Raw genomic sequence first — 26,031 nt, forward strand, 5'->3', positions numbered from 1 at the left:
GTTGCTTACCACACCAGTTGTCCTTGCTAGTCCCAGTCCTTGGGTATGTTCCTACATACCAATAGTGTACACAAGCTGTTTCCCATTTGCTGGGCTCAGAAACCCCTCCTGGTTGCTTATGGAGCGTTTGTACCACTGGGGTGACATCGGGGGGCTCGTGTAGGCAGCAAGACTTGAGCTGTCCTCTGCTGGTGGTGTGTTTCCCCTCTGTCCCTCCTCGAAGACATCACTGCTCCCAGCTTCCCGGAGCTGGACTGTGTCAGACACTTCACTGCTCTTGGTGTCCCGGAACTGGGGTGCACTGGGCATCTTGCTGGGTTTGGTGCTTTGGATTTGGGGCACGCTGGGCCCATCACAGATTCCAGTGCCCTGGAGCTTGGGGTCTTTCTCTTCTAGCTCCTTTTGAGTTCTGTCACTTATTTTGCAGGTGCTTTCTTTCCAGTCCTTCCTCATCAAATGAGGAGGAGCTGCTGTAGTCTGTCTCAGACGATCGCCTTCTCTTGCCACTGATTTGGGTGGTGACCTGTTCCTTTTTTGGAGGCTTCTACTTTGTGGTTTTCCTTTTTACCACTTGCCACTGACCAGTTTGTCCATCTGCTGCCTCCTCCTTCATTGATTCTGTCTGTAGGGGAGGAGTTTCCGGGCATGGGGTAAGTGTTGGGTCACCAGTTGCAGCTGCCTCTACTTCTCAGATAGGCTTTCCTCGCTGCGGGGAGGGTTTCCTGTCTCCTTCCCAGCACCAGACGTGTTTGCAGTTCCTTTTCCCAGCCTTTCTTTGGACATTGCAGCCTGTGCATTATTGTGGTAACGTTTGGGGCAGGTTTTGTAGAGGTGGCCTGCCCCACCGCACAGGTTGCAGCACTTGGGGCGGCACAGTGGCGCAGTAGTTAGCACCGCAGCCTCACCGCTCCAGCGACCCGGGTTCAATTCTGGGTACTGCCTGTGTGGAGTTTGCAAGTTCTCCCTGTGTCTGCGTGGCTTTTCTCCGGGTGCTCCGGTTTCCTCCCACAAGCCAAAAGACTTGCAGGTTGGTAGGTAGTTTGGCCATTATAAATTGCCCCTAGTATAGGTAGGTGGTAGGGAAATGTAGGGACAGGTGGGGATGTGGTAATAATATGGGATTAGTGTAGGATTAGTATAAATGGGTGGTTGATGGTCGGCACAGACTCGGTGGGCCGAAGGGCCTGTTTCAGTGTTGTATCTCTAAACTTATTCTGCTTACAGTCCTTGGTTTGATGGCTTCCTTCTTGCAGACGACTGTGCTGCAGTTGACCGTCACGTGACCAGAGTTGACAGAGGTGCGACAAACTCTGGGCTGCCCTGCATAGACCAAGAAGCCTCGACTTCCCCTGATAGCGAAGCTGGAGGGAGGATGGATGATGGCTCCATTGGCATTGACCTGCAAGGTCACCTTGACTTGCCGTTTGCTGGTCCAAATCCCAAATGGGTCCTTGACATCAGTGCCGCCGCCGGCCACCTCGACATACCTGGCGAGGAAGGTGAGTACATCCAAGACAGGTACATGGGGGTTGTCGGGGTGGATTGCCACCACCCAGTCGCGTTGCGACGGCAGCATGAAGAGTGGCTCCACTGTGAGGATTGACAACAGCACCTGGTTCCCCCTCTCCTTGAACACCTTCAGGAATTTGATACATCCCGCCACATTCTTGAATGTCACATCGAAATATCCACTGCTGGGGAAGTCCTTCAGGCAGAAGATGTCCGCAGCTTGGAATCCACAGCAATCAATAAGGATTTTCTCAACGAAGAAGATACGGTCAACAGGTACACCTCTTTCATTATCCTTCACTACCACCCAAAAGGTGTTGTGCACTCCCTGGCCTGAAGCTCCAGAATTTAACAGCCATTTTGCTCAAAACTTAGCTAGCACAGGTTCAAAATCAAGGTTTTTTTTTTCCAAAATGTACTTTATTCATAAAAATCTGTATAAAAAAAAAATACATGATCAAAGAGTTTCAAACAGCATCAAGTCAAAAATTACAAACAGTGCAAAGGAGGTCCGTTTGCTTAAATACAATCATGAGTTGCCTCACAACCCTTCCATTTCACATTTGTCGTGCCAGATACATTTTTACATTTACAGCACACAAAATTTTCCCGATACAGTTCGAGGGGTTTCCCATGGATCCAGCCCCTCAGTTCAGCTTGGTGGGGGAACCTTACACTGTGGTCTTTTCCCATTGAGCCTTTGCTGCGGCTGCCCCAAGCTTTAGTGCGTCCCTCAGCACGTAGTCCTGGACCTTGGAATGAGCCAGCCTGCAACATTCGGTCGTGGACAACTCTTTGCGCTGGAAGACCAGCAAGTTTCGGGCAGACCAAAGGGCGTCTTTCACCGAACTGATAGTCCTCCAGCAGCAGTTGATGTTTGTCTCGGCGTGTGTCCCTGGGAACAGCCCGTGGAGCACAGACTCCTGTGTTACAGAGCTGCTTGGGATGAACCTCGACAAATACCACTGCATCTCTTTCCACACCTGCTTTGCAAAGACACATTCCAGAAGGAGGTGGGCAACTGTCTCTTCCCCACCACAGCCACCGCAGGGGCATTGTGCGGAGGGGGTGAGACCTCGGGCATGCAGGAAGGATCTGACAGGGAGGGCTCTTCTCACCACCTGCCAAGCTATGTCTTGGTGCTTGTTTGAAAGTTCTGATGATGAGGCATTCCAAAGTCAAGGTGCACAGTTAAGTTCAGGGTGCGAAGGAAGTGTGGGCTTGCAGCAGCAGTAGTATTAAAGTGATACCTCCTGGTGTCACATTAAGGTAATGGTTAAAAAAAAAATCTTACCTGCAGGCTGCTTTCACAGTCTGTAAAGGTTAGAGCCAGAAAAAGTAATTGTCAATACAAGTGCCGAACGTGTTTCAACAATTTCAGGAACAAATCGAGAGTTGGTTGCAAAAGCCTTGTTTCAATATTGAAATGAAGTCTGCACTGATTTTAGGCAACTTTTTTTTTCCAAAATATACTTTATTCATAAAAATCTGTAAAAATTACATTGCCAAGCAGTTTCCAAACAGCACCAAAAAATACAAACATTGCAAGGGAGATCAGTTTCCTTCAATACTGTCATGAGTTTCTTCCCAACCCTTCCGTTTCACAATTGTCATGTCAATTACAGTTTTACATTTACAGCAATTGAGAATATTAACGATACAGTTAGAGGGGTTTCCAATGGATCCAGCCCCTCAGTCCAGCTTGGTGGGGGAACCTTACACTGTGGTCTTTCCCCATTGAGCCTTTGCTGCGGCTGCCCCAAGCTTTAGTGCGTCCCTCAGCACGTAGTCCTGGACCTTGGAATGTGCCAGTCTGCAACATTCGGTGGTGGACAACTCTTTGCGCTGGAAGACCAGCAAGTTTCGGGCAGACCAAAGGGCGTCTTTCACCGAATTGATAGTCCTCCAGCAGCAGTTGATGTTTGTCTCGGTGTGCGTCCCTGGGAACAGCCCGTCGAGAACAGACTCCTGTGTTACAGAGCTGCTTGGGATGAACCTTGACAAAAACCACTGCATCTCTTTCCACACCTGCTTTGCAAAGGCACATTCCAGGAGGAGGTGGGCGACCGTCTCTTCCCCACCACAGCCAACGCGGGGGCACTGTGCAGAGGGGGCGAGACTTCGGGTGTGCATGAAGGATCTGACGGGAAGGGCCCTTCTCACCACCAGCCAAGCTACATCTTGGTGCTTGTTTGAAAGTTCTGGTGATGAGGCATTCCGCCAAATGACTTTGACGGTCTGCTCGGGGAACCATCCGACAGGATCCACCGTTTCCTTTTCCCGTAGGCAACTGCCATAGCTACCTAAAAAATAGGCCCTGCTGACTTTCTCAGCGGCTCAGGCACACCCGCAAACCAGGCGGTGGCCTTCCCACTGCAAAATCGTTGCAGCCGTTTGCCAGTCAGTGGTCAGCTTGTGTAATTGTAGTGTGAAAATGTTAACGGGCAAAACCCATAGTAAATGTGGATGTAGTTAATAGATAAAAAGTTGACAAAATTGTGACAACATGAAGTGCATAAATAAGATTTTTAATAAGATGTAGGTAGAACTTACCTAGGATAGGTGGCAACATTTTTACTAAGATCATATTCAGTGCAGAAGGTTTGAGTGATTTGGTGCGTCTGAGCCAGTTTGTGTCCTATTGATCACAAATGGCATAAAATGTTTGTATGATGTCAGCCAGCTAAGTTTTGCAGACGGTGGGAGTTTTGTTGCTGATTTAGTGTTTGCATGGGTATTCTGGCTGCTTTATGGATTATTGGGTTACATTGACAGGAGGGGTAATGTGCAGTCACTGGTATAATACAGATTAACTTTATATAAACAGTCTGCTTCATGTTGAAAGTCTGTAGATGCCATGAGTGATCAGAAAATGTAACAACTTTTTCCATTCCAATTTTCTCCCCCCACTGAAGTTGGAGACTTGCCCTGGGCAAGGTTTCACTTGTGCTGAGAGGTCTAGATGACTGGACAGAGCTTCACAACTGATCCAGGTCCTGCTCTTGCCTGCTTCCCATTTATTTATTTTATTTTTATTTATCTAGAGATACAGCACTGAAACAGGCCCTTCGGCCCACCGAGTCTGTGCCGACCATGAACCACCCATTTATACTAATTCTACACTAATCCCATATTCCTACCACATCCCCCTACCTGTAATAGGGGCAATTTATAATGGCCAATTTACCTATCAACCTGCATGTCTTTGGCTGTGGGAGGAAACCGGAGCACCCGGCGAAAACCCACGCGGCTCACAGGGAGAACTTGCAAACTCCACACAGGCAGTACCCAGAATTGAACCCGGGTCGCTGGAGCTGTGAGGCTGCGGTGCTAACCACTGCGCCACTGTGCCGCTCTAAGCAGCAGTTACTAGATAGTGCGCAGGAACAGAAAACTTAGCATTGCTTTTTCCCTTTCCTAGTGCAGATTTGCTTAGGCCAACTGTAGCCCCCTATTGTAGCATCCTTGATGAGATCAGTGAACTTGGCAGCAACCAGAATTGTAATTACCTCACCACTGACTAGATTGGTAAATTCACAACCTGATGTGGTCTTCAACTGATAAAGAAAAAGAAGATCCCAATTGTTCACCAATATTTACAAAGCTGTCTGCAGTGATATCATTCTTCTTGATGACTTAACTTCTTCACATCTTAAAACTTAAGACAGATGGTCGATAAATAGGAGGAATTGTAATTCTGTCGAAAACCTAGGAGGAAAGGAGTGGGAACAGAAACGGCCATTCAATACAATGATCTCTCTTTATGTTTAGGAGCTTCTCCCATGCCTTGTTAAATCAATAATATATCTATTTCCTTTTTGAATGCAATTTATAGACTGGTCATTCTCAAATGTATTTCAATGAGCATTACAGAAACTGGATCAAACCTGTTGAGATAACTACAGCATTTTAACTTTGATTCCTTGAAGGACATCGCCAACTTTTTTTTCCTACCTCCTAGATTTTTCTATTTTTCACATATTGCCTTTCAAACATTTAGTATTCGGAGTGTCAGTCTAAGTTTTGTGTAGAATGTGCTACTTCCCAGTCTGGAAACGATCAACATTTTCAAATGTTTGTGGGCTTTTCTACACTGCATAGCAGAAAGAAAATGGAAGCACTCCATACATTGCTTGATGCATTGACAATTTAATACAAGAACATTCACAGCAGTAATTTAATTGCAGTGAATTATCACTTCAGAGTCTGTGCCCTGAAGGAATGCTCCAATAAAATAAAATAAATGGAATGTTGTATAATTAATGGTGTGATTTTTCACTATTGGAAACTTGTTCTCTCCCTCACTGTTATGTATCATTTGTTCAAAGCACAAAAACAGCATATATAATAGCTTTATACACTTTTTGGTCCTTAAAATGTCTTTGCACAGTTTATAGTGCAGAGCTTTCTAAGGAAGGAAAATGGAATACAGGGATATAGTTATGAAAGTAAGATTTGCTTTGAAATTGTGCTGCACAATATGGTGAAAGTGTGAACTATATTAACTAAGGTGCTAACGAAGTAAAAATGATTTGTTGCACTCAGAAGTGAGGTGGTAGTGGAACCAAAATCGCGTGATAGTTAGCCGTGCAGAGTTAACATCATATTGACGTTTGTTCTGACTTTTGGACAGACCTATATTCTGCCAGTCGGAGGTCTCACCTGAAATAGGCAGTAACTGCATGTATAAATGTGGATAGGGTCAAGTGGCATTGTTTAGTTCCCGATGCTAGTTTTGTCTTTGCCTGCATGATTTGCGCCAGTTCCTGATCCTGCCCACCAACTTGGGTAGTGCAAGTCAGGAGGTGACCATTTGGAGCGATCGGTGAAGGCATCCTCACCCAGTGCCAGGTAATGCTGGACATAGTTTTTCGACACATTTTTCTGGCAGTCGCTTGTGGGTTTTGTACCAGTGAAAATCTTGCTAAGTCTGTGCTGTAGATTCTGCAGTCATGTTACCTGCTCCTCCGCAGTGTTGCTTTCTCCTATTCCTGATGCTAAATACACCTCTGTTGCACCTGCAGGGATTTGGTAAGCAACCACACCACCCAATTTCCTGTCTCCAAGTCAGTAAACTCCCTGTGGGGGCACATGTTTCATGCTGGCAGCTCACCGCTGCATTATGTTGAGGGATAACTATGGAAATCAATCGCATCCCATGCTGGCTCCTCCGGGGGTGGCGGGGTGGGGGGCACTGGGCATATTTTGTTCACTAAATACCTCTTTACCAGTCACACATGAAAATTACCCCACAGTATTACCTTTGTTAAAATAGCAGTCACAGGAATTTCAATTGAATGTGTTCACATGATCATTAATAATATTCCACAATGACTTCGACAGTTGTGCCCATTGGCTCTTGCAAAGTATATAGGTGCAGCAAAAATACATCTATAAGAGAGTGAGTGAAAGATCTTTTGTGGCCTACACATTCATGAATCATGTTCCACTTTCCCTGTATGAAAAGCTCTGCACTGACTGTTGATGCACAGCAGTTGAAGGATTAAAAGGTACGTGATTCTTCTATTAAGTCCTTATGTTACATAAGAACCATCAATAACGAGTTTTTAAAAAATTCATTCATGGGATGTGCGCATCGCTGACCAGGCCAGCATTTATTGCCCATCTCTAATTGCCCTTGAGAAGGTGGTGGTGAGCTGCCTTCTTGAACCGCTGCAGTCCATGTGAGGTAGGTATACCCACAGTGCTTTGAGGAAGGGAGTTCCAGGATTTTGACCCAGTGACAGTGAAGGAATGGCGATATAGTTCCAAGTCAGGATGGTGTGTGACTTGGAGGGCAAGTGTGTTCCCAATACTGTTCCCAGTACTGCCAATAAGGGGAGAAATTTCATCATGCAACATCATGGCTGCTGTTAGGTCAAAGTGTTAAAAGAAATAAAGACAAATATAAAGCCCATCATTTCATGCTTACTTTTCTAACCTCTATTAACCTAGCCTCTCCCAAGGATAGTAGTCAGTGGTTTACAGGAAATTGCTAATATATAGAAATTTCCTTCAACAATTGCACTGTAATTGACTCCAAAGAATTGCCTATTTCGATTACGTTCTCGCATGGAATACTTGAGCAGTGCGAAGTGGCAGACAGAGGTTTAATACAACTCCATCTCAGCAGCGAATCATCTCAGCTGCGTAACTAACATTAGACTAGTCATTAGGAACACCATGGGACCTCAGCTGATACTTGAAAATTTAGGCCTGAATTTGGTGTGCAGCTGTATTGGGCATTATTACAGTATCAATATTTTAAAATGTTTTTCCACATTTACGAATACACAAGTAATTGTTAATGCTCTGTTCTTGTGCTACTCTACAATGTGTGGAGTGAAACATGTGTGTTGGGCTCTGAAAAGTGCCCCCCCTGCATTGACCCATCTTAGCATATAGTTCCTTGGTTGATGGGTGTCCTCTGTTGCCTCCCCCCAGTTTCTGCTAGCCTTCCCTAAAGATGCTGCCATCTGCTTGGTTAACCTCATTCCCATCATCCGAGATGATCATAGATGCACACTTGTGGCACGGACCATTGGATAGTTGGAAACCTAACTTATTTTTCCCTCCTAGTTCCAAGACCGCTGAAATCAACAGTAACACTCCACCACTGACTAGACTTAGATCCGTTATCCTGGGGGAGACCAGGAGCCAAGCCTAGCATCTTCCTGGTTTGTGTAATCAGAACCAAATCAGAAGGTTCAGTTGCTAGTTGGGGAAGAGAGGAGTGGCCATTTTGCTTTCATATTTGAAAGAAAAAAGGCAAAGAGTATGAGAAAAGATTAGCAAATAATATAAAATGGAACCCCAAAATCATTTAGGAACATATTAAAAAGTAAAAGGATAGTTAAAGGAATGTGGGGCTGATAAGCGACAAAAAAGGAAATCTTATGGAAGCAGAGGGCACAGCGGAGGTACTGAACAAATACTTTGCATCTATATTTACAAACGAAGAGAATGTATTTAATATTGGAGTAGAGTGGGTTGAGTAGAGATGATGGATAGGATATAATTAGAGGTGGGGCATCACAAATCTTTGAAGATAGCTGGGCAAGTTGATAAGGTGGTTAAGAAAGCATTTGATTTTGCAAATTAGGGTATTGAATGCAAAAACAAGGAAGCCATACTAAAACTCTATAAATCACTGATTAGACCTCAACAGGAATATTGTGTACAACTCTGGGTACCGCACTTTAGGAAGGATACCCTGGAGAAGGTACAGAGCAGGTTTTCTAAGATGATACCAGGGATGAGGGTCTTCAGTTATGTTAGATTGTAGAAGCTGGGATTGTTCTCCTTAGAGCAGAGAAGCTTAAGGGGAGGTTAATAGCAGTATTCAAAATTATGAGAGGTTTTTGATAGAGCAGGGAGGGAGAAACTGTTGCTTCTAGCAAGTGGGTCAGTAACCAGAGGTCATAGATTTGAAGTACTTGGCAAAAGAATTGGAGGGGAAATGAGGAACATTATTAAGATCTGCAATGCAAGGAGGGTTTAAGTTCAAGGCAGACTATGAAAGAAGCAGAAAGGAAGGATAACTCAGGAGTTATTATTAGAGATGTTGGAAATCATGAGGGTAAGAAAGCTAGCATAAAGGCACTTTACCTGAATGCTCGTAGCATTCGTAACAATGTTGATGAGTTAACGGCACAAATCATTGCGAATGAATATGATTTGGTAGCCATTACGGAGACATGGTTACAGGTTGGTCACGACTGGGAGTTAAATATCCAGGGGTACCAGACTATTTGGAAGGACAGACATGAAGGTAAGGGAGGTGCTGTAGCTCTGATATTCAAGGACGACATCAGGGCGGTGCTGAGAGATGATATAGGTTCTATGGAGAATGAGGTTGAATCCATTTGGGTGGAAATTACAAACTCTAAGAAGAAAAAGTCATTGATAGGCGTAGTCTATAGGCCACCAAATAATAACATCACATTGGGGCGGGCAATAAACAAAGAAATAACTAATGCCTGTAAAAATGGCATGGCAATTATCATGGGGGATTTTAATCTACATGTAGATTGGTCGAACCAGCTCAGTCAGGGTAGCCTTGAGGAGGAGTTCATTGAGTGTATCCGTGATAGTTTTCTTTAACAGTATGTAATGGAACCAACGAGGGAGCAAGCTATCCTAGATCTAGTCCTGTGTAATGAGGCAGGAATAATTAATGACCTCATAGTTAGGGATCCTCTTGGAAGGAGTGATCACAGTATGGTTGAATTTAGAATACAGATGGAGAGTGTGAAGATAAAATCCAATACCAGGGTCCTGCGCTTGAACAAGGGGGACTACAATAGAATGAGGGAGGACTTGGCTAAAGTAGACTGGAAACAAAGATTTTATGGTGGGACAGTTGACGAGCAGTGGAGGACGTTCAAAGCAATTTTTCAAAGTGCTCAGCAAAAGTATATTCCAGTGAAAAGGAAGGACTGGAAGAAAAGGGGTAATCTGCCATGGGTGTCTAAGGAAATAAGGGAGGCTATCAAATTGAAAGAGAGGCATACAAAGTGGCCAAAAACAGCATGAAACTAGAAGATTGGGAAAACTTTAAAGGTCAACAGAAAGCCACAAAAAGAGCTATAAAGAAAAGTAAGATAGAACATGAGAAAAAACTAGCACAGAATATAAAGACAGATAGCAAAAGTTTCTATAAATATATAAAACGAAAAAGAGTGGCTAAAGTAAACGTTGGTCCTTTAGAGGATGAGAAGGGGAATTTAGTTATGGGATATGATGAAATGGCCGAGGCATTGAACAGGTATTTTGTATCGGTCTTCACAGTGGAGGACATTAATAACATGCCAGTAATTGACAAAGAGACGAACGTAGGTGAGGACCTGGAAACAATCATTATTACGGAAGAGGTAGTGTTGGGCAAGCTAATGGAGCTAAGGATTGATAAGTCTCCTGGCCCTGATGGAATGCATCCCAGGGTACTAAAAGAGATGGCGGGAGAAATAGCAGGTGCACTGGCGGTAATTTTCCAAAATTCGCTGGACTCTGGGGTAGTCCCAGCAGATTGGAAAACAGCAGATGTGACGCCACTGTTTAAAAAGGGAGGTAGACAAAAGATGGTGAATTATAGACCGGTTAGCTTAACCTCTGTAGTGGGGAAGATGCTTGAGTCTATTATCAAGGAAGAAATAGCAGGGCATCTCGATAGAAATTGTCCCGTTGGGCAGACGCAGCACGGGTTCATGAAGGGCAGGTCATGCTTGACAAATCTTTTGGAATTCTATGATGACATGACGAGCAAGGTGGACAATGGGGACCCAGTGGATGTGGTGTACCTAGATTTCCAAAAGGCCTTCGACAAGGTGCCGCACAAGAGGCTGCTGCATAAGATAAGGATGCATGGCGTCAGGGGTGAAGTATTAGCATAGATAGAGGATTGGTTGACTAACAGGAAGCAGAAAGTGGGGATAAATGAGTGCTATTCTGGTTGGCAATCAGTCACTAGTGGTGTGCCTCAGGGATCGGTGTTGGGACCACAATTATTTACAATTTATATAGATGATTTGGAGTTGGGGACCACGTGTAGGGTGTCAAAGTTTGCAGATGACACTAAGATGAGTGGCAGAGCAAAGTGTGCAGATGACTGTGAAACTTTGCAGAGGAACATAGATACATTGAGTGAGTGGGCAAAGGTCTGGCAGATGGAATACAATGTTAATAAATGTGAAGTCATTCATTTCGGTAGGAGTAACAGTAAAAAGGATTATTACTTGAATGGTAAAAAGTTGCAGCATGCTGCTATGCAGAGGGACCTGGGTGTCCTTGTGCATGAATCGCAGAAGGTTGGTCTGCAGGTACAGCAAGTAATTAGGAAGGCAAATGGGATTTTGTCCTTCATTGCTAAAGGGATTGAGTTTAAGAGCAGAGAGGTTATGTTGCAGCTGTATAAGGTACTGGTGAGGCCGCACCTGGAGTACTGTGTGCAGTTTTGGTCTCCTTACTTGAGAAAGGATGTACTGGCACTGGAGAGGGTGCAGAGGAGGTTCACTAGGTTGATTCCGGAGTTGAGGGGGTTGGCTTATGAGGAGAGACCGAGTAGATTGGGATTATATTCATTGGAATTCAGAAGGATGGCGGGGTGGGGGGGATCTATTAGAAACATATAAAATTATGAAGGGAATAGATAAGATACAAGTAGAGAGGATGTTTCCACTGGCAGGTGAAGCTAGGACAAGAGGGCATTGCCTCAAGATTAGAGGGAGCAGATTTAGGACTGAATTAAGAAGGAACTTCTTCACCCAGAGGGTTGTTAATCTATGGAATTCCTTGCCCAGTGAAGTAGTTGACGCTTCTTCAGTAAACATTTTTAAAGCTAAGGTAGATATCTTTTTGAACAATAAAGGAATTAAGGGATACGGTGAGAGCGCGGGTAAGTGGATCTGAGTCCACGAAAAGATCAGCCATGATCTTATTGAATGGCGCAGCAGACTCGAGGGGCCGGACGGCCTACTCCTGCTCCTAGTTCTTATGATCTTATGCAAGGGCAGTGGAATCAGATTCCATAGGAACTTTCAAAAGGCAATTGGACATGTACTTGAAGCGAACTAATATGTAAGATCATGGGGGAAAATTATGGGGTGTGGCACGAAACTGGACAGCTCTTTAAAAATTGCACAGGCGTACTGGGCCAAATGATCTCATTCTGCCCTGTGAGATTCATGATGATTCATAATCAAAATAAATTTTGTTCTTTTGATTTAGATTTTTTTTAGATTTTAGAGATACAGCACTGAAACAGGCCCTTCGGCCCACCGAGTCTGTGCCGACCATTAACCACCCATTTATACAAATCCTACACTAATCCCATATTCCTACCACATCCTCACCTGTCCTTATATTCCCCTACCAATACTAGGGGTAATTTATAATGGCCAATTTACCTATCAACCTGCAAGTCTTTTGGCTGTGGGAGGAAACCGGAGCACCCGGAGGAAACCCACGCAAACACAGGGAGAACTTGCAAACTCCACACAGGCAGTACCCAGAATTGAACCCGGGTCGCTGGAGCTGTGAGGCTGCGGTGCTAACCACTGTGCCGCCCCACTGTGCAGCTACAAGGATGTAGCTTTTACAGTAGTAGCATTTTGTACTACTGTGTATGGTGGCTGCAAATTCACTGTTTAGGAAAAAAAGATGCATTTAATCCCAATTTAATGAGAACAAATTCATGAGAAATGTCAGGAAAGGGAGTTAAATCAGGGCATGAACTTTTAAAGAATGAAAATAGAGATTGAGAGTGCAAGGGGGAATAGTAAGGCATAAAATGTTGAACAACAAGGATGAACAGTCATTGAGAAATGGATATAACTGTGGAGGTAGAGAAAGTAAGGTGGAAAGAAGAAGACGGCTAAAAAACGTAGGGGTGGATTAAAGTTAACAATGGAAGAAGTAGACATGATATCTTTGATCCATGAGCAATGCCATGGAAGATCAATTTGTGTTCCTAAAATCAATTTAAAAAAAAAGACAAAATAATCTGTCATGTCTATGCGGATTCATAGATCGCAGCCAGTAACCATCACAGTAAGATTCTATATATGTTTTTTCTCATAAATACTCATAAGGCTTCCAAAAATGCAATAAATATGCCAAAAGAGACCCTATCCATTAAGTTAGCTCTGCTCGAGGTGCGGTTGCCTTTTATACTCATAAGTTGTGCACAGTTTTGAGGTAGATGGATTTGTATGAATAGTGTATTGGTTCCTCAACGCTGATATTGAAGCAGCCCCAGGGATTATCTCAGCAGGAGTATCTCATTTTATTCATGGTGTTCAATCAGCACAGTCATCTTTCACGTAAGACATAGGATAGGTATCTATTATTTCTGTTGTACCAGGTTAGAAAGTAAAAGGAAGCTGCTCAATGGTGTGCACTAAGTTGCACAACATGAAATTCTTGCATGTTTTGGAGCTGGATGGTCCAGTGTCTTGGCACACTGATTCATATTCAGCCCAGAATGATGGAATAAAACTTCTGTCTGTTAACTTCTAACTTTGCCTTGAGATTTGGTTCTTCAAATATTGGTGTATGAGCAATTAACACATTGGTATTCTATTGCTCTTTCCTATCCTGAGTGGTGTGAAACAGGGCTGTGTTCTCGCACCCACACTTTTTGGGATTTTCTTCTCCCTGCTGCTTTCACATGCGTTCAAATCCTCTGAAGAAGGAATTTTCCTCCACACAAGATCAGGGGGCAGGTTGTTCAACCTTGCCCGTCTAAGAGCGAAGTCCAAAGTACGGAAAGTCCTCATCAGAGAACTCCTCTTTGCTGACGATGCTGCTTTAACATCTCACACTGAAGAATGCCTGCAGAGTCTCATCAACAGGTTTGCGTCTGCCTGCAATGAATTTGGCCTAACCATCAGCCTCAAGAAAACGAACATCATGGGGCAGGATGTCAGAAATGCTCCATCCATCAATATTGGCGACCACGCTCTGGAAGTGGTTCAAGAGTTCACCTACCTAGGCTCAACTATCACCAGTAACCTGTCTCTAGATGCAGAAATCAACAAGCGCATGGGTAAGGCTTCCACTGCTATGTTCAGACTGGCCAAGAGAGTGTGGGAAAATGGCGCACTGACACGGAACACAAAAGTCCGAGTGTATCAGGCCTGTGTCCTCAGTACCTTGCTCTACGGCAGCGAGGCCTGGACAACGTATGCCAGCCAAGAGCGACGTCTCAATTCATTTCATCTTCGCTGCCTTCGGAGAATACTTGGCATCAGGTGGCAGGACTATATCTCCAACACAGAAGTCCTTGAAGCGGCCAACATCCCCAGCTTATACACACTACTGAGTCAGCGGCGCTTGAGATGGCTTGGCCATGTGAGCCGCATGGAAGATGGCAGGATCCCCAAAGACACATTGTACAGCGAGCTCGCCACTGGTATCAGACCCACCGGCCGTCCATGTCTCCGTTATAAAGACGTCTGCAAACGCGACATGAAATCGTGTGACATTGATCACAAGTCGTGGGAGTCAGTTGCCAGCATTCGCCAGAGCTGGCGGGCAGCCATAAAGACAGGGCTAAATTGTGGCGAGTCGAAGAGACTTAGTAGTTGGCAGGAAAAAAGACAGAGGCGCAAGGGGAGAGCCAACTGTGCAACAGCCCCAACAAACAAATTTCTCTGCAGCACCTGTGGAAGAGCCTGTCACTCCAGAATTGGCCTTTATAGCCACTCCAGGCGCTGCTTCACAAACCACTGACCACCTCCAGGCGCGTATCCATTGTCTCTCGAGATAAGGAGGCCCAAAAAGATTCTATTGCTATCCTAACAGTGGCACTAACATAATTATCATAAACAATATCCTGCCCATGTTAAATAGCAGAGGAATTTCATATAAAAATGAGTTAAACACGCTTGTATGCTAATAGTTATAAAAAAAAAACCCTCAATCTCTATTTTCATTTAATTAATTTTCGTCCATTTGAAGGAGTGAGGGCCCTGCATAAAATGAGATGGAATGGTGTCGATCAGTTATTAGCTGCTTTAGACGCACAACACTAATTTCGCACAAGGTTGGCAGTATCTCTCCGAGACCATAAAGTGGCTGGTATGAGCAATGGGAAATTTCATAAAAGCTTGATTACAATTGAAATGTTTTCATGATATTGTTCACATGCTTGCAGATATTACATCAGCGAGGTGGAAAATAACTGAAATTCGTGATTCCAACACACCCCATAGTGCCCTTAATTACTGAGCCATACATTGTGGATAAAAGAATTTAAAGTTAGTATGCTTGGGATGGGTTGCGAGTTTTTTTTTTGAAGCAACATTGTAGCTTTAGTATTATCGAATTAGTCACCTGTTTCTGCAGTATATTATCCACTTGTGGTAATCACAAAAACCTCAGTGTTTTTCTTAATACTGCATTGCAAATGTAATGCAAAACATTTTAATTAAAAGATTGATCTGCTAACCAAGAGATTTTTTAAAACTTAATGCAAGTGTATTTATTTCTAATCAGGTTTCAAAACCAACTGGCAAAGTCCATAGCTTTGGAAAGAGGGAGCAGTCGAGCAGGAGGAACCCAAATGCACCAGTCGTGGTGAGAGGATGGCTTTACAAACAGGTACAGCAATGTGCACTCTTATCATGATAACTGATTCTCCAACAACAGATGGCACAGAATACATAATGACAGAGTTAAATAGTGACCAAGTTAGGTAGAAAAACTACATTCAATGTGTTGTAATTTCTTCTCCCTTTGCCCTCAAAGAAATGCATATTTGATTAACTGTGTAACGCATGGGCACAAACATGTTTACAGTGGCCTGGCACTGAATTTGAAATTCAAAATAATATGTCTCGATGGGTAAGGAAGTAAAGACTAATTTATCTCCTCACCCATATGTTTTTTTTCAAAAAAACACCCTATTTTTATAACACATAGGGGAAGGAGGAGTATCACAAATTGAAAATACTTCTCTCATGCACATCATCATCTTTTACCTCCATCCTATGAATCAAGCATTCTAAGTTGACTTTTTGGACAGGTCTTGATGAGTGACCAGGCATTTCAGATATACATTTAAGATATTCCGAGCAAGGTATATAGCAGCATTGCTGGTCGTTCTGCTCTATAACCACAATAGCGAAGGATCTTTGGCGAATGAATCTGTGCAGTCCAATGTTTATTGGGCTGTGATCAAGTGCCCTTCCAAAGTACTTAAGTTCTTGCCTTTTTCTTGTAGAGAAGGTGGGGAAAAAAAGACATCAGTTGAAATTCACTTTTTTTATGTGCTCCATGCTAAATTAATCTGAATTATTGAGGAAGCAGCCCAGATGATAAGATTACTGTGCATGCCTTTGGACAGTTAAGCAATGGTTTTCAGCTCCTGCGTTGGCTGGGATAGTTCCTTTGTGGCTGGTGTCTGTTCCAGTGGAATGATTTAAGATAGGGGTGTGCAGTGTCTTGTTTTGCAGATTGAAACAGTATGTAGCAAGGAGCCTGTAGGGCCAAGTGTAATGTTTAAATCCATTTAGTTGCTTATTTTCAATTGCTAATATTAACAGATCCTGGTGTTCAGAATTAGGACCATAGAAAATACAGCTCGGATCTAACTGGTAAATCAAGTAGCTGATGCTTATTCTTGGCTGTGGTGAACACAATCAGGTTTTGGTCAAGGTATGACCAATCAGTGGGTGAAATTTCATAGTTAATCAGTTGGCCTCAATAACAACAAAAAAACTTGTATTTGTACAGCGTCTTTAACATAGTAAAATATCTTATAATGCTTGTGTAAAGCATCTTAAAGCAAAATTTGACACAAAATTTTGACATGAGATATTAGGGCAGCTGACCAAAGACTTTATCAAAGAGGTAGGTTTTAAGGAGCATCTTGAAGGAGGAAAGAGAGGTAATGAGGTTTAGGGAGGAAATACCAAAGCTTAGGGCCTTTGCAGCTCAAGGCAGGGCCACCAATGGTGAAGTGATTAAAATTGGGATGCTTAAGCGGCCAGAATTAGAGGAGCATAGGCATCTCGGATGGTGGTGGAGCTGGAGGAAATTACAGAGATGGGGAGGGGCAAGGCCATGGATAGATTTTATAATTGAGATGTTCCGTAACTTGGAAGCAATGTAGGTCAGCAGGCACAGGGGTGATAGGTGAACAGGACTTGGTGTGAGTTATGACATGAGCAGCATAGTTTTGGATGACCTCCAGTCAATTGAGGATAGAACTTGGGAGGCCAGCCAGGATTGTACTAAAATAGTCAAGTCTAGAGGTGACAAAGGCATGGATAAGGGTTTCAGCAGCAGATGAGCTGAGGCAGGAGTAGAGTTGTTACGGAGGTGAAAAAAGGCGGTCTTTGTGACTTCATGGATATGTGGTCGGAAGCTCATCTCAGCGCCATGTATAACACCAAGGTTGTGAACAATCTTGTTCAGCCAGTTGCCAGGGAAAGGGATGAAGTTGGTGGCTAGGAATGGAGTTTTTAGTGGGTTGTGAAGACAAAGGCTTTGGTTTTCCCAATACTTATTTGGAGGAAATTTCTGCTCATCCAATACTGGATGTCGTGCAAGCAGTCAGACAATTGGAGGTGGTGGTGAGGTTGAGCTGGGTGTTGTCAGTGTACATGTGGAAACTGACATGTTTACGGATGATGTTGCAAAGAGGAAGCATGTAGATGAGAAATGGGAGGGGATCAAGGATATATCAAGGTGGGCATCAGAGGTAACTATTTGGGAACGGGAAGAGAAGCCATTGTAGGTGATTTTCTGGCTACGATTAGATAGATAAGAATGGAACCAGGTGAGTGCAGTCCCACCTAGCTGGATGACTGTAGAGAGGCATTGGAAGACGATGGTGTGGTCAACTGTGTCAAAAACTGCAGACAGGTCGAGAGAGACGAGGAGGGATAGTTTACCTTTGTCACAGTCACATAGGATGTCATTTGTGACATCAGTAAGAGCCATTTTGGTACTGTGGAAAGGGTGGAAACCTGACTGGAGATTCAGGCATGGATTTCTGGGAAAGATTGGCGTGGGTTTGGAAGGCAACAACACCTTCAAAGACTTTGGGGAAGAAAGGAAGGTAGGAGATGGGGCGGTGGTTTGCAAAGATGGAGGGGTCAATGTTTCTGTATCAGGAGAGGGGTGGATAGGGCTGATTTTGAAGGAGAGGGCAACAGTAACTGAAGAGAGAGAACTGTTTAACATCAGTTAACATGAGAGCCAGAATGGCAAATTGATCAACAATTTAATAGGAATAGGGTTGAGGGAGCAGGAGGTAGGTCTCATGGACAAAGTTAGTGAGGCAGAATCTCCATGTCATGAAATCCTGTTGCGAATTAATAATAACTACTGGATATGCAAAAGAAGGAAGAATTTGCTTTATAACACTCTTCACAACCTCAGCACATCCCAGCCAATAAAGTACCTTTTGATGTGTGGTTACAATTGTAACATAGAGAAAAATGGCAAATAAATTATGCACAACAACATCCCACAAACAAGAACAGCGAGGAGGATAGCTGTAGACTGCAGGAAGATATCAATGGACTGGCTAGGTGGACAGAAAAGAGGCAAATGGAATTCAGCTTTGCGAAGTCTGAGGTGATGCATTTGGGGAGATCAAACAAGGCAAAGGAATACACAATTAATGAGAGAATACTGAGAGGTGTAGAGGAAGTGAGGGACCTTGGAATGAATATCCACAGATCCCTGAAGGTAGCAGGACAGGTCGATAAGATGGTTCAGAGGGCATATGGAATCCTTTCCTTTATTAGCTGAGGTATAGAATATAAGAGCAGGGATGTTATGCTGGAACTGTATAAATCATTAGTTAGGCTACAACTTGAGTACAGTGTACAATTCTGGTCACCTATTTACAGAAAGGATGTAATTGCACTAGAGAGGGTATAGAGGAGATTTATGAGGATGTTGCCAGGACTGGAAAAATGCAGCTATGAGGAAAGATTGGATAGGCTGGGGTTGTTCTCCTTGGAACAGAGGAGGCTGAGGAGAGATTTGATTGAAATGTACAACATTTTGAGGGTCATGGATAGTGTGGATGTGAAGGGTCTATTTACCTTAGCAGGGACGTCAATGATCAGGGGGCATAGATTTAAAATGATTGGTAGAAATATTAGAGAGATGAGGAAAAGTTTTTTCACCCAGAGGGTGGTAGGTGTCTGGAACTCACTGCCTGTAAGGATAGTAGAGGCAGAAACCCTCAACTTATTTAAAAGGTGTCTGGATGTGCACCTCAAGTGCCGTAACCTGCAGGGCTATGGATCAAATGCTGAAAAGTGGGATTAGGCTGGGTGGCTCATTTTTCAGACAAAGTGGCCTCTTTCTGTGCCATAAATGTCCTATGATTCTATGAAAATCAGCCTGATAATCTGCACTGGTGTGTGCTGATTGAGCAATAATATGGGCCAGACACAATATCTGGAAATTGCCATGGCATATTTTGCATCCAAAAGGGCAGATGTGTACTTAGTTTCATAGAATTATACAGCATAGAAGAAGGCCATTCAGTCTCTTGTAGCTATGCCAGCTCTTTGAAAGAGCTATCCATTTAGTTCCACTCCTCTGCTGTTGCCCCATAGTCTTGCAAATTATACCTGTTCAAGTGGTGTTTATATATAACTTTCATTTTGAAAGTTAGTATTGAATCTACTTACGTCACCCTTTCAGCAGTGCGTTCCAGATCATAACAATTTGCCACAAAAAAGATTTTGCCTCTGCTCCCCTCTAGTTCTTTTGGCCAGTTATGTTAAATCCGTGATAAAAGCAAAATACTACAGATGCTGGAAATCTGAAATAAAACCAAAAAAGTGCTGGAAGTACTCAGCAGGTCTGGCAGCATCTGTGGAGAGAGAAGCAAAGTTAATGTTTCAGGTCAGTGACCTTTCATCAGAACTGCTAAAGGTTAGAAATGTAATAGGTTTTAAGCAAATAAAGTGGGGGTGGGGTAAAAGAGAACAAATGGGAAGGTGTTGATAGGACAGAGGGTCACAGAGGATTAAAGTCTATTACATTTCTAACCTTTACCAGTTCTGACTTGAACTCATAACCTTCTGACTTAGAGGTGAGAGTGCTACCACCTGAGCCAAGTCTGAGTGATCATAATTCAAACTGCTGCCTGCTAGGATAAGCAGCATCTTGATTGTGCAGTCTACTGCCTGTAAAAAACATGATTTGGAATCTGATCATTTTTGGCATGTGATCTTGATGCAAAATAGTGCTATGCAGTATATATAAAAGTAATAAAGCCTCCTTCTGTGACTCTGACTCTTGTTAGGACTGAGGCGGGAGGAGTGCATTGATTATTCTAGTTCCACTTCTCCACAGGTCACAACATATATTTAAATTTTCTCACTTACCGATACGGTCAATCATATACTCTATTTTTATCCCAGAATTAAACACACTGATCAACTATCTTTAAAGAAGAACAAAATTATCAGTTTATTATAAAACAAGTCTTAACCAGTAATGAAGTAAAGCCTAAACACACAGATTGAAATTTTAAAGTTCCCTTTTTACCTTAGCCACACACACACAGACACACACACAGACACACACACAGACACACACACAGACACACACACAGACACACACACAGACACACACACAGACACACACACAGACACACACACAGACACACACACAGACACACACACAGACACACACACAGACACACACACAGACACAGACACAGACACAGACACACACACAGACACACACACAGACACACACACAGACACACACACAGACACACACACAGACACACACACAGACACACACACAGACACACACACAGACACACACACAGACACACACACACACACACACACACACACACACACACACACACACACACACCGGTTAACTGGAAAAATAAAAGGGATTTTTAGTCAGAGTTATGTTGCAGACAAAAAACACTTGGGCTGGATACTTGCTCATTTTTGAACAAAATAGCAAATGAGATATGTTGTATTCCAAAGCTGGCTTACAGTCTAGCCTCCGAGTTAACATAGACGGGTCACTGAGATCTTTTAGAACAGTTCTTTTCAGGCGGCGTTGAGAATTAATTTAGCAGGCTTTTCATTAAACATTCAGCAAGAGTCTGGTCTCTTCCTCCATGATGCTTCTTCAGCAGGCTTGTGCTGAAATTTTCTCATTCCAGAAGGTAAACACTGACACTACAACCAAAAGCTTGTGAATCTGCTGCTCCCTTTCAGGTGTGTGCTGCTGCTCCAGGGCTTGTCCTGTCAAGGGGCATGACTGTCACTTCTCTGCCCACATCTTTCGCACTTACCAGGGTTTCTGTTCTATTTTTAGCTTTTCATGTGACAACCAGTAAACACTGTTGGCAAACTAGTTCTTTCGGTGTCCTCTTGTTGACCCTCTTGGGGGGGAAAAAAATGGTCCAACATTTATTCAGTTTGACTGATTCCTCAAAAAAATATTTTAACAAAAAACAGAAGCACATTCATAACACTCTGAACTGCAAAGTGAAAGTTTGGATGTGTTGGGTTACTTTGATAAATTAGGGCTGGAATTTTACGCCCCCCCTGCAGGAGCGGTCTGGTGGCAGGGGCATCGTAAAATTGATTGGGAGGCAGTGGGGAGCCAGTGGGTGCGGGGGGTGGAGGGATTGCATTCCCGATGCCTTCCCACCCCCACTGCAATTTTATGAGGGGTGGCGATGAGGAACGGCCTGCCCGCCCCAAGCCAATCAAAGCCCTTAAGTGGCCAATTAACTGTTATTTAAGGGCCTCCTCCCACTGCTGCTGGTATCTTACCAGCGGTGGGCAGGCGGCTCAGACCCTCCAGGAGGCCATCAAGTAAAACCAGGCGGCCTCCTTGTGGGGTGGGGGGGCCCTCCTGATCGGGCACCCGGTGCCTGACGGAAGATCCACGGCCCAACTGTCCCACTGCACAACGCTACCCACCCCCGCCCCCTTCTTGCCTTGCTGATGCCTGACTGATTGACCCTGGCGAGGTTCCAGAGCCACCTTTTCTCTGGGCCTTTCCACAATCCTGCTGTGGCTGGGTGCAGTCTGAGCATTGGCCACTGCCACCAGTGGTGCTGCTGGGACTGAGAACTGCTGGTCTGCTGATTTCCTGGCAGCTCCATTGGGTGGGACTTCTTGCCTGAGAGGGGCGGAAGTCTGACCCAAGGCCAATTAAGGGTCTGGGGAGCATAAAATCCTGGTGTAGCTCCCCAGGCCCGGCAGAGGCGGGCTCGCCCCCTGACCTTTTGACCGGTGAGCAGGGCCTGCCACCCAACGTACAATTCTGGCCTAAATATTTCAGGTTAACCTGTCCATTTTAAGTATGTGCTCCAAAAGGACCTTTTGTACATCCCAATAAACCTTTCTACTGTCAAAATTTTTTTCCTACTGATTGGCCAATATAAGGATTGTATTTGTTTGCTGAGGTGGGGAAGAATAGTATGGACGGGCAGGTAAGTGGTGTGATGGTGGTAATCCTATGGTGCTGATATGTCTGTTGAATCACTGAAAGTCTATTGGAAAGGAGAGAAGCCTCATTTCAGTGCAGCATTCTTCAGAGAAGGATTGCTGCCGAGACTTCAACTCGCCCAAGCTCATTGGATAAGTATCCATGTCCACATGCCATTAACCAGTCAGTCAGATGGCACAGTGCAGTGCAGTAGAGCTGAACCTATTATTTCACAGGAATGTTGTGGTCTCCAGCTTGCTTAGAAACTGGAAACAAATGGTATTAGCTTGTAATAACCTGAGATTGTAAGAGTTTTTAGAAACTTGATTGAATAATGGAAAATCATTGGATATTTTTACTCAAGGTTAGGATCTCTTCAATTGATTATTGCAACTGCTCGAGACATAGCTGGGGGGAAGGAGATGCAGTTAATTAGGTATTGAAACAATGAATTCCAACACAATCTGCTCAACTGAAAGGTGCAACATGACCAGCAATATTTAGTTCAGGAAATTAATTGTTCACTGTCAGGAATAATTGTATTAAGATAGCAGGCAAATAAAAATTCAAGCCACTTGAGGTTTCTAATAATAATAATGTGTGCTAGTTTCAGGTTCCATTTCTCTTTGCCTAATAGTTGTGCTTTTTAGAAACCCAACCTGAGGCCTATATTTTTTTTATTTCATGAAGATTAAATTTGTACTGATGTTTGCAAGATTCTATTAAGAATGCTGCTTAAAATAATAGTGATCGTAAAGATGAATTCGGTTGAAGGAATAGGCATGCCACATTATGTCAAACAATTGCCTGTTCACCTCTGAGACCTAGAGGACTGTTATATCACGCTAACTATTTGATTTGCACCCGCTATGGTGCAACTGCAACTAAAAATCAGTTCAGTGAAGGTTTCCTTTGTGTCTTCAGTGAAACTAGTTTGGGCACACTCCATGTGAGATGAACTGGTAGATATAGATTCAGAGCACAAAACCTCTTTTAGAACCAACCCGTGCCTATTTAAATTAAATGTTCCTTCAGGAAATCGTGAGCATAAATAATTTACAAAAGATTTAGACATGGTAATGAAACCTCATCCTTATTACTGCTTCATGCTTTACAAAGCCTAGGAGGGCTCCTGCTCAATGTAAAAATTGGCTGATGGAAAGCTCCATTTGTGGGAATGAAGAGCAAGTACAGGGAGAGGAGTTGATGCTCATAATGCTTCATTTATATCATTGGAATAGGTGGTGCACATATTGGGCTAAATCTTCTTGGTAAAATAACTGGCATGCCAAACGAAACATGCCATTATTAAAATGCAAATCAGCCAGGGGCTTAAGAGAAACCATATGAGTTGCGAATCTCCAGAATTTGCTGATCGGTTTATGCTGTTCCAATGTTTTTTTTTGCTTCACACATACGGCGCCTCACCCTTAGCCTTGACATTATTTTAAAGAATTTCCTGGTTTTGCACATTAGTTGCCCATTAAGGTCACCACAGAATGTTAAACCTCATAATTAATAGTGTAAGCACCTGTTTAATTGTGATAATTGTTAATGCAATACCAGTTAATCCCTGCAGCCCAGAAAGGAAACTGTTTAATTCCTGCAAGTAGTAAATTGTTGTTAGAGATTTAAAATGCCAAACTTCAATTTTTTTTCTTTGTCTCTTCCTCACTTTTCTCAATCCAGTCTTTCCCCTCGCTATTTTTCTGTACCTGATTTGAGTCTAATGCACCCTCCTCTATCATTCCTCTGTTTTGTTCTCCATCTTTAAATCCCATTGTTTAAGGAGATACGCTCTTGTTCCCTATATTCACCAAGGTCCCAAATGCCCCTTTGCCATCGTCATGCCATTATAAGTGTACACTTTCAGGAAGTTACTGCACAAAAATTATTTTTTCAAACTGTAGGGTGCAAGAAAAAGTCAAACACTGAGCCCTGCTCCAGCAGGATTCAGCCTGATATGCAATTACACATTGGACCAGAAGTTACTGTAGGCAACGAATGAATGGTGCCTGCCATTCATTAGGCTTGTCCTTGCCCATTTAATTTCCATTATCTTTTGCATGGCAAGTTTCTTTAAGTAGGAAATCAAAATGGTGCAGCATCTGGAACCTGTTAAGAGCGCAAGCCACTGTGAAGCATCTTTAACAATCAAATTGAAGCATTGTTAATGAACACCCCAGAGTCTGAACTAGAAAGTGCAAGTTAGAATAGTGAATTCAATGTCAGATCAGGTACAGAAAGCAAAATAGAGGAAAAGAAAGATTACATTGACAGGGGAAAGAAGAGACAAAAATAAATTTTTTTTAAAAATCAACGATTAAAAGGTGAAAGAGAGTTAATTTTCAGTGTTAGAGAGGTTGTTTATCAGTAATTAAGACTTATCATGCTGTTTAAAAGGGTACTTAGATTGAAATGAACAAGGCTTGACTTATTGAAATGCCTTGACTTTCTGTGGCGAGTTTAGTTTGTATCTACCATGCAAGTACAGGAATTTCATGAAGTCCCAATACATTTGAACAATGAGTCAGACAGCAAGATGTGGGCAGTGCATCTCAGCCAGCAACTTCTGGATTTTGTGTTGAACCATGCATCTGTGCTCACCTGAAGTTTATGTATGATTTGTGCATAAATAAGTAAGTGTCATTAGCCTCACAGTGACTTTGACAGTACATTTTGGCCCAATTGAAAATATCTGTAACTAGTCCATCTGTTCTCATGCACTTTCTAACAGAAAACCTTATTATGTGTGCCTTTTAAAACTGCCAAATGTATCTCGAACTTGTAAGTTTCAGTTCTGTTTAGTATTCTTCACTGAGGCTAAGTTCTATGCAGCATAAATATAGCTCATCTATTTGTCTTTTCAGTGCTTCAAGCAAATAAATGCTGTATTGAGCAAGATTGAAATTCCTGTCACCTAATGCAGCTTTGAAGCATTAATCATATAATGAAGGAAGGGGTAATAGCTTAGATAAAAATGATTGGGGTTATAAATTAGTGTGTACTTTACCTGTTAGGATGTTGTTTACTTTTTAATATTTGTGCAAAACATTGAGATATACATTAAATACATGAAAAGGTATGACAGTGCATAGACAATGGATAGTCTTCAAAGAATTATTACATAGTTTACAGCAAGTGTACATTCCTTCAAGGCACAAGAACCCCAAAATGAAAGGCAGTCAACTGTGCTAACAAAGGAAGTTGAGGATTGTATAAGATTAAAAGAAAAGGCCTATACGGTTGCCAGAAATAGTAGTAAACCTGAGGATTGGGAGGAATTTAGAATACAGCAAAAGAGAAAGAAAGGAGAATAGAATATGAATGTAAGCTAGCAAAAATATAAAAACGGACTGTAAAAGCTTCTATAGGTACCTAAAAAGGTAACATTTGGCTAAGCCAAATGTGGATCCATTATAGGCAGAGTCAGGAGAATTTATAATGCCTGTCTTCACTGAGGAAGATGCAAGAAATCTCCCAGAATTAGAGATCCAAGGGATTAGGAAGAATGAGGAATTGAAGGAAATTAGTATTAGTAAGAAGGCTGTATTGGAGAAATTAATGGGGTTGAAG

The 26,031-nt window shown here is 43.0% G+C and overlaps 1 protein-coding gene across 6 annotated transcripts in view; it reads left to right on the forward strand.

The window, feature by feature from the left end:
* plekha7b (pleckstrin homology domain containing, family A member 7b) overlaps positions 1-26,031 on the forward strand; it is a 549,182-nt gene that overhangs the window by 343,296 nt on the left and 179,855 nt on the right. For all 6 annotated transcript variants that reach the window (XM_068046273.1, XM_068046275.1, XM_068046276.1 and 3 more), the window contains one exon: positions 15,505-15,609. In XM_068046273.1, the coding sequence (XP_067902374.1) occupies positions 15,505-15,609 (105 nt within the window). The remainder of the gene's footprint in view (positions 1-15,504; positions 15,610-26,031) is intronic.

The sequence above is a fragment of the Heterodontus francisci genome, chromosome 14 (assembly GCF_036365525.1).
Source record: "Heterodontus francisci isolate sHetFra1 chromosome 14, sHetFra1.hap1, whole genome shotgun sequence".
Classification (NCBI taxonomy): domain Eukaryota; kingdom Metazoa; phylum Chordata; class Chondrichthyes; order Heterodontiformes; family Heterodontidae; genus Heterodontus; species Heterodontus francisci.